Source organism: Nerophis ophidion, linkage group LG04, assembly GCF_033978795.1.
Source record: "Nerophis ophidion isolate RoL-2023_Sa linkage group LG04, RoL_Noph_v1.0, whole genome shotgun sequence".
In the NCBI taxonomy this organism is placed as follows: Eukaryota; Metazoa; Chordata; class Actinopteri; order Syngnathiformes; family Syngnathidae; genus Nerophis; species Nerophis ophidion.
Genome location: NC_084614.1, coordinates 19,326,874 through 19,336,047, shown reverse-complemented (window position 1 = coordinate 19,336,047; position 9,174 = coordinate 19,326,874). Strand labels below are relative to the sequence as shown.

General features: G+C 39.0%; 1 protein-coding gene across 2 annotated transcripts in view; it reads right to left on the bottom strand.

Annotated features, from left to right (window-relative positions):
- Positions 1-841: 841 nt before the first annotated feature.
- Positions 842-9,174, bottom strand: part of LOC133551063 (hippocalcin-like protein 4) — a 59,895-nt gene continuing 51,562 nt past the window's right edge. For both annotated transcript variants that reach the window (XM_061897368.1, XM_061897369.1), the window contains exons 3-4: positions 7,742-7,957; positions 842-2,667 (exon numbers count right to left, since the gene is read on the bottom strand). In XM_061897368.1, the coding sequence (XP_061753352.1) occupies positions 2,470-2,667; positions 7,742-7,957 (414 nt within the window). In that variant the 3' untranslated portion in view covers positions 842-2,469. The remainder of the gene's footprint in view (positions 2,668-7,741; positions 7,958-9,174) is intronic.

The following is a 9,174-nucleotide window of genomic DNA, read 5'->3' as shown; positions in this document are numbered from 1 at the left end:
CCCGGAATGTTAACCAGCGTCATATAGAAATACATGTAGAGTTCATCGTGTGAGGCAATGCAAATTAAACAATAAAAAAAAAAAAACACGGTTAGAATTGGTCCCAGTTATCAGGGACTGTTATTACTGGTGGACAGGGGTCATGGTGTGACTGCAGCCAGGCATGTAGGAAAACCCTTGTCTCCATGGCAACGTCTCTGTCACTTCCGCTCATTTGCCGCTTTTCCACTCATGCAGGGGTAGGCAACCCAGAACATTGAAAGAGCCATTTTGGACCCGAATAACACAAGCCGCACTAACATTAAACTTTTATATTAAGTTGGGGGCCGCAAAATAACGTCCCGCTGGCCGCGTGTCTGAGACCCCTGCTTAAGACCCACTTTTATTCTCTGGCTTTTAACACGACGTGAGTTGGGTAGTCCTCCTGTGTTTTACATTTTTATTTCTATTTATTGTTTTCATTGTTTTTTCCCCTTTTAAAATAGTTTTTAATTATATTTATTTGTATATTGTTTTTATATTAGTTTTTATTCAGGCATTGGATAGTATTTGAATCTTGTTTTTATTATTTTTGTGCAGCACTTTGGTAAAAAAAATCCTCTAAACGCTTAGTGGCCACATGCGTGGAGAGCACCATTTAGTTATTTCCAAAATTGTGTATACTACTGAATTGGGGTCCTATGGCCACTTATGTGGACACTTATACTGCCACCTGTAAGTGTCCACATAAGTGGCATAGGACCCCAATTCAGATAGTATACACCAATTATATGGGAAATAACATAAACTGAGTAGACTTCTCAACGCATGACTAGGCACTAAGCGATATAGAGGATTCTTTTTTTTAATTAGGGTCCAATAAGCCCAAATAGCAAAGAGAAATAAACAAAAGCATGTTAATAAACAATTTGGGCCTTAAAAGGTTAAATGTGCTGCTAAATGAGATGTCCGATAATGGCTTTTTTGCCGATATTCCGATATTGTCCAACTCTTAATTACCGATACTGATATCAACCAATACCGATATACACGGTTGTGGAATTAACACATTATTATGCTTATTTTGTTGTGATGCCCCACTGGATGCATTAAACAATGTAACAAAGTTTTCCAAAATAAATCAACTCAAGTTATGGATAAAAAAATGCCAACATGGCACTGCAATATTTATTATTGAAGTCACAAAGTGCAATTTTTTTTTAACATGCCTCAAAACAGCAGCTTGGAATTTGGGACATGCTCTCCCTGAGAGAGCATGAGGAGGTTGAGGTGGGCGGTTTTGGGGTGGAGGGTGGATTGGGCGTAGCGGGGGGTGTATATTGTGGCGTTTCCGGAAGAGTTAGCGCTGCAAGGGGTTCCGGGTATTTGTCCTGTTGTGTTTATGTTGTGTTACAGTGCGGATGTTCTCCCGAAATGTGTTTGTCATTCTTTTTTGGTGTGGGTTCACAGTGTGGCGCATATTTGTAAATATATAAACATTGGATTGGATTGGATGTTAGAATATGAAAAAAAAAAAACTTTTATCTTGTCTCTCATGTTTGAAAACGATGGGCAAAATAAAAACATTTAAAAAGTGCAGTTCACAAAGTGCTTTTTTTTTTTAAACATGCCTCTAAACAGCAGCTTAGAATTTGGAACATGCTCTCCTTGAGAGAGCATGAGGAGGTTGAGGTGGGCGGTGTTGGGGGGTTGAGGGTGGATAGGGGGTAGCGGGGGGTGTATATTGTGGCGTCCCCGAAGAGTTAGTGCTGCAAGGGGTTCCAGGTATTTGTCCTGTTGTGTTTATGTTGTGTTACGGTGCGGATGTTCTCCCGAAATGTGTTTTGTCATTCTTGTTTGGTGTGGGTTCACAGTGTGGCGCATATTTGTAAATATATAAATATATTGGATTGGATGTTAGAATGTGAAAAAACAACCTTTTTATCGTGTCTCTCATGTTTTGAAAACGATGGAGATTGTTTAAAGATCCTTTTTTCATCTATTTTGACAATCGGGTGATGGTATGCAGATTGCAGACGCTCACAACTCATACAGTGGTTTGTACGGATCAATAATCATTATCAGGTTCTCAAAAGTGTTTCAATTCGGAAACAACGGTAAATAATTGCAAACCACCGATAGTATCGCAAATATCGACGTTTAAGCTTCTCTATACACGAGACGATACAAAAGCCGTCGTCGGTTTGCGTCAGATTTCAATGAAGTTTGGCCTGAAGCCTGCCTGCAGACGTCACCTGGTAATCTGGTTGGCAACGCTTGTCAGAGTGGGAGGGGATTTGGCCGATTACGCTCGTTCAGTTTGATGATCAGAAAGCCCATTTCTCAAAAAACTATTTTTTTTTTCAATCTCCTACCATCGACATGTGAGGCGTGTTGCGAAATGACACCCGGGAATGAGATTCTCCTCCTCGTCCTCCATATCCCATAATTCTGTCCTGTATCCCCCCCCCCCTCCCCCTCCACCGCCGTCTACTTCTGCATATCGCACTGCAGCAGTAAGACGATGGAGGGGTCCGACTTGGCGGCCTCCTTGAACTCCTCCAGGGAGATCTCGTCGTTGTGGTCTTTGTCCATCTTGGAGAAGATCTTGTCGACGCGCTGCTGCGGGGTCAGGCCGTCCTCGTTCATGCGCATCATGATCACCGTGCCCACCATCTTGTAGATTGCCTGCGGCGGGCACAGAACAGACATCTTGACCCTGTGGAACATCACTCTTAGTTCGGCACCCATCTTTGTTGAGGGTTGGACTACCATATATCAGTCTCTCCAACTTTTCTCTGGATTTTTTTGTGATTATTTTTTTTCCCCAAAGGTTGCGATGCTTAGAAACTTATTTTTTTCAATAACATTGAATCAACCTATGATTTTATACATTTGGGTAACACTTTAGTATGGGGAACATATGAACCATTAGTTGGGTGCTTATTAACATGTAAATTACTAACATTGGCTGTTAATTAGTCATGATTAAGTACTTACTAAGTACTTACTTACTAATGCCTTATTCTGCATGGCCTTATAATACAACCAGCAAGCCATTAACTAAGAGTCTTTCCTTAACCCAGGGGTCACCAACGCGGTGCCCGCGGGCGGCAGGTAGCCCGTAAGGACCAGATGAGTCGCCCGCTGGCCTGTTCTAAAAATAGCTCAAATAGCAGCACTTACCAGTGAGCTGCCTCTATTTTTTAAATTGTATTTATTTACTAGCAAGCTGGTCTCGCTTTGCTCGACATTTTTAATTCTAAGAGAGACAAAACTCAAAATAGAATTTGAAAATCCAAGAAAATATTTTCAAGACTTGGTCTTCACTTTGTTTGAATAAATTCATTTATTTTTTTTACTTTGCTTCTTATAACTTTGAGAGACAATTTTAGAGAAAAAATACAACCTTAAAAATGATTTTAGGATTTTTAAAGACATATACCTTTTTACCTTTTTATATTCCTTCCTTTTCTTTCCTGACAATTTAAATCAATGTTCAAGTTTTTTTTATTTTTTTATTGTAAATAATAATAAATACATTTTAAATTAAATCTTCATTTTAGCTTCTGTTTTTTTTCGACAAAGAATATTTGTGAAATATTTCTTCAAAATTATTATGATTAAAATTAAAAAAAAAAAAATTCTGGCAAATCTAGAAAATCTGTAGAATCAAATTAAATCTTATTTCAAAATCTTTTGAATTTGTTTTAAAATTTTTGTTCTGGAAAATCTAGAAGAAATAATGATTTGTCTTTGTTAGAAATATAGCTTGGTCCAAATTGTTATATATTCTAACAAAATGCAGGCTTGGATTAATTTGTGTAAATCGTCACATTGTAAACTCCTGGAGGGACTGACGAATGCCCTAACTACAAACCCCGTTTCCATATGAGTTGGGAAATTGTGTTAGATGTAAATATAACTGGAATACAATGATTTGCAAATCCTTTTCAACCCATATTCAGTTGAATGCACAACAAAGACAAAATATTTGATGTTCTAACTCATAAACTTTATTTTTTTTTTTGCAAATAATAATTAACTTGGAATTTCATAGCTGCAACATGTGCCAAAGTAGTTGGGAAAGGGCATGTTCACCACTGTGTTACATCACCTTTTCTTTTAACAACACTCAATAAACGATTGGGAACTGAGGAAACTAATTGTTGAAGCTTTGAAAGTGGAATTCTGTCCCATTCTTGTTTTATGTAGAGCTTCAGTCGTTCAACAGTCCGGGGTCTCTGCTGTCATATTTTACGCTTCATAATGCGCCACACATTTTCGATGGGAGACAGGTCAGGACTGCAAGCGGACCAGGAAAGTATGGCACTACTTTTTTACGAAGCCACGCTGTTGTAACACGTGCTGAATGTGGCTTGGCATTGTCTTGCTGAAATAAGCAGGGGCGTCCATGAAAAAGAAGGCGCTTAGATTGCAGCATATGTTGTTCCAAAACCTGTATGGTCCAGATGACACAATGTCGAATATTTCAAAAAACAATTTTAAATGTGGACTCGTCAGACCACAGAACACTTTTCCACTTTGCATCAATCCATCTTAGATGATCTCGGGCCCAGAGAAGCCGGCGGCGTTTCGGGATGTTGTTGATAAATGGCTTTTGCTTTGCATAATAGAGCTTTAACTTGCACTTACAGATGTAGGGACGAACTGTATTTAGTGACAGTGGTTGTCTGATGTGTTCCTGAGCCCATGTGGTGATATCCTTTAGAGAATGATGTCTGTTTTTTATACAGTGCCGTCTGAGGGATCGAAGGTCACGGTCATTCAATGTTGGTTTCCGGCCATGCCGCTTACGTGGAGTGATTTCTCCAGATTCTCTGAACCTTTTGATGTTATTATGGACCGTAGATGTTATAATCCCTAAATTTCTTGCAATTGCACTTTGAGAAACGTTTTTCTTAAACTGTTTGACTATTTGCCCATGCAGTTGTGGACAAAGGGGTGTACCTCGCCCCATCTTTCTTGTGAAAGACTGAGAATTTTTGGGGAAGACGTTTTTATACCCAATCATGGCACCCACCTGTTCCCAATTAGCCTGCACACCTGTGGGATGTTCCAAATAAGTGTTTGATGAGCATTCCTCCGCTTTATCAGTATTTATTGTCACCTTTCCAAACTTCTTTGGCACGTGTTGCTGGCATTAAATTCTAAATATGAGTATTTGCAAAAAAAAAAAGGTTTATGAGTTTGAACATCAAATATGTTGTCTTTGTTGTGCATTCAACTGAATATGGGTTGAAAATGATTTGCAAATCATTGTATTCCATTTATATTTACATCCAACACAATTTCCCAACTCATATGGAAACGGGGTTTGTATATATAATATATATTGTGTGTGTGTGTGTGTGTGTGTGTGTGTGTGTATATGTATGTATGTATGTATGTATGTATATATATATATATATAATATACACACACACACACACACATATTACAAGCGGTAGACAATGGATGGATATATACACACACTAATTCTATATATATATAGAATTAGTGTGTGTATATATCCATCCATTGTCTACCGCTTGTAATATGTGTGTATATGTATGTATGTATGTATGTATGTATATATATATATATATATGTATATATATATGTATATATATATGTATATATATATATATATATATATATATATATATATATATATATATATATATATATATATATATATATATATATATATATATATATATATATAGAATTAGTGTGTGTATATATCCATCCATTGTCTACCGCTTGTAATATGTGTGTGTGTGTATGTATGTATATGTGTGTGTATATATATATATACTGTATATATATACTGTATATGTGTCTCCATCTATTGTCTACAGCTTGTCCCTTTTGGGGTCGCGGGGGGGGGCTGGAGCCTATCTCAGATGCAATCGGGCGGAAGGCGGCGTACACCCTGGACAAGTCGCCACTTCATCGCAGGGCCAACACACACACACACACACACACACACACACACACACACACATATATATATATTAGGGCTGGGCAACGATTAAAAATTTTAATCAAAGTGAATCGCACTATTTCTCTGATTAATCGCGATTAACTGCATTGTATACGCAAAGCCCAATAATTAATTCAAAAGTAGTGTGTAATGCACCTTTATTGGAATATTCTCCCACATGAACAAAAGCGCCAAAACATTCGTTGTGCAAACACAATTTAAATCAGTCCTTGTTAAACAGTAGCAGTTAAATAGCATATTTTATGAAAATCAACTCAAAAAATGTAAATACAAACATTTAAGCTTATTGCCACTGCCAGGGTATTTAAGTTATCCTGTTTGTTATGGAAAATAAATATAATCTACATACAAATCTCTGAGCCACAATCATAACATCTGAACAGGCAATTTCTGAGGTAACAGCAGAAACATTTTTTTTTTATCAGGGATCTTATGTTTAAAAAACTTATATTATAGGTAGTGGGCTGTTTTAGGGAATTTTTGATCAAATTATCCATAGTAGCAATATTAATAATGTTGTGTTTATTCTGCGTAGTGCACTTAAAATAATTATGACCATATCTAGGAATTGATATGATGGGAATTTTCCGACTGTTTGCTAGGTGCTTTGATAAACTGAACGCATATATATGGTACTATATTGTGATGTTATGAGCCAGGGAAAGAAAGAACTACCCTACCCAGCATGCAACAGGAGTGACGAGCATGCGCGGTAGCCCGGTATAGGTTGTGTCGCCATGACGGCATCTTGTATGTAGTGATATGCACGCTCTGAGAGCAAATGTTAAGAACTCAGCCAACACTCCTCGTCTGCAGTATTGATAAATAGACGGACAACACATATACTCCGCTGCTTCACAGGCCGCTGGATGTAGCCGGCAAAGTATTCCCATGCTAGCTAGCCGGTCTAGCAAGCACGCGTCATTCAGTCCAAAACGGCCCGATCTATCCACATCCAGAATTGTCTGGCGGTCGTAAGTGATCCCGGAGTGACCACGCTGTTAGCCAGCCATGAAATTTGCAGAATTGTCCGGTATTTTTGCCAAATGTTCCATCTTTACCAAGAGCCCCTTGACGCCGAAGAACATCCGGGCGACGCCATCTTGTTAAGAAAAGGCGTTAACAAAATAAAAGCATGTAAACAACATACGCAAATGTGCGATAAAATAATTGTCGGCGTTAATAGATTGATGAGTTAACTCATAATTAACGCATTAATTTGCCCACCACTAATTTTTTATATATATATATATATATATATATAGTTTCGACCGCTTGTCCCTTTTGGGGTCGCAGGAGGTGCTGGGGCCTATCTCAGCTGCATTCGGGCGGAAGGCAGCGTACACCCTGGACAAGTCGAGATATATACATATATATATATATAGTATGTGGGTATATATGTAAATGTATATATTTATACATTCAGAAATCATTTTAAAAGCATGTTTTCAGGCCATCTCAATGCAACCAGGAGGAATATTTCCAACCTGTTTCAAAAAAGTCCCATTATAATTATCATACCGAACAGTACATTACAAGTTTAGTTTTAATCGCAAATCGTGTTGAATCGAATCGTCACGCAGAAATGGGAAACGGATTGAATCATTACGGGTTTCGAATCTTTGAGCACCTATCATTTAGCACTGAAATGAGGCATTTTCCTTTTTTCTATCTGGTTACTACAGTTTACGTTAGCACCGGTGCCATCATGGAACCGGGTATCGGTGCCCATCCCCAGCCGTAGACCCCTACCTCGATGATCTCCAGCATCTCCATGCGTGTGATCTTGCCGTCACCGTCCAGGTCGTACATATTGAAGGCCCAGTTGAGTTTCTGCTCAAAACTGCCCCTGGAGGTGATGGACAGGGCGCAGATGAACTCCCTGAAGTCGATGGTGCCGTCGCCGTTTTTGTCAAACGTCCGGAAAGCGTGCTGGGCAAACTTGGAGGCGTCGCCGTACGGGAAAAACTGTAAAATACAAACATAAGATAAATGCAGGGGGAAGGGCCAAGATGGTGGACTGGATGGTGATGGGTCAGAGAACCCTACTGCTGAATTTTTAACCACTGTGCCAGGTTAAAAATATTTTTTGCAAACCATTAATTATAGTCTGCAAATGATGTGTTCTTGTTGAGTGTCAGTGCTGTAGAGAAGTGGTCCCCAACCACCGGTACCGGGCCGTGGCCCGATTGATACCGGGCCGCAGAAGAATTTTTGTATTAATTTTTATTTAAAAAAATAAAAAAAAATGTGTTTTTTTTTTTTTTTATTAAATCAACATAAACACAATATACACCTGCAATTAGTGCACCAACCACAAAAATCTCCCTTTTTCATGACAAAGAAAAAAAAAAAGGGACATGCCCCCCCCAACCCCCCACCCCCACCCCCGGGCCGCGGGACAAATTATTAAGCGTTGACCGGTCCGCGGATACAAAAAGGTTGGGGACCACTGCTGTAGAGAGTTCGGCAGAGTAACTGTGTAATACTCTTCTATATCAGTAGGAGGCAGCTTTGTAGATGTCGGAAACAGCGGGAGGCAGGGTGCAGGTATAAAGGTATCTAATGCTTAAACCAAAAATAAACAAAAGGCGAGTGCCCCTAAGAAAAGGCATTGAAACTTAAGAAAGGCTATGCAGAACGAGACTAACACTGAATTGGCTACAAAGTAAACAAAAACAGAATGCTGGACGACAGCAAAGACTTACTGTGCAGCAAAGACGGTGTCCGCAATGTACATCCGAACATGACAATCAACAATGTCCCCACAAAAAAGGATATAAAACAACTGAAATAATTTTGATTGCTAAAACAAAGTAGAAATATCGCTCAAACTGCTCCAGGAAAATACCCCCAAAAAAGAAGAAGCCACCAAAATAGGAGCGCAAGACAAGACCAATGGGTGATGTGACAGGTGGTGACAGTACACCTACTTTGAGACAAGAGCTATAGTAATGCATGCTTGGTTATGCTTTAAAGTCATATCCAACAATTGCGACGACGACTTTTTACTGTCAACTGAGTTTCGCTTTTTTAAAGATTTCTGCTGGTGGTGTGCCTCCGGAGTTTTTCAACGCAAAAAAATGTGCCTTGGCTCAAAAACAGTTGAAAAACACTGCCCTGCTGAGTTAATGTTCACACTGAGTCATTAATATTAATGTAACTGCGACAAAAAGTACGATTTC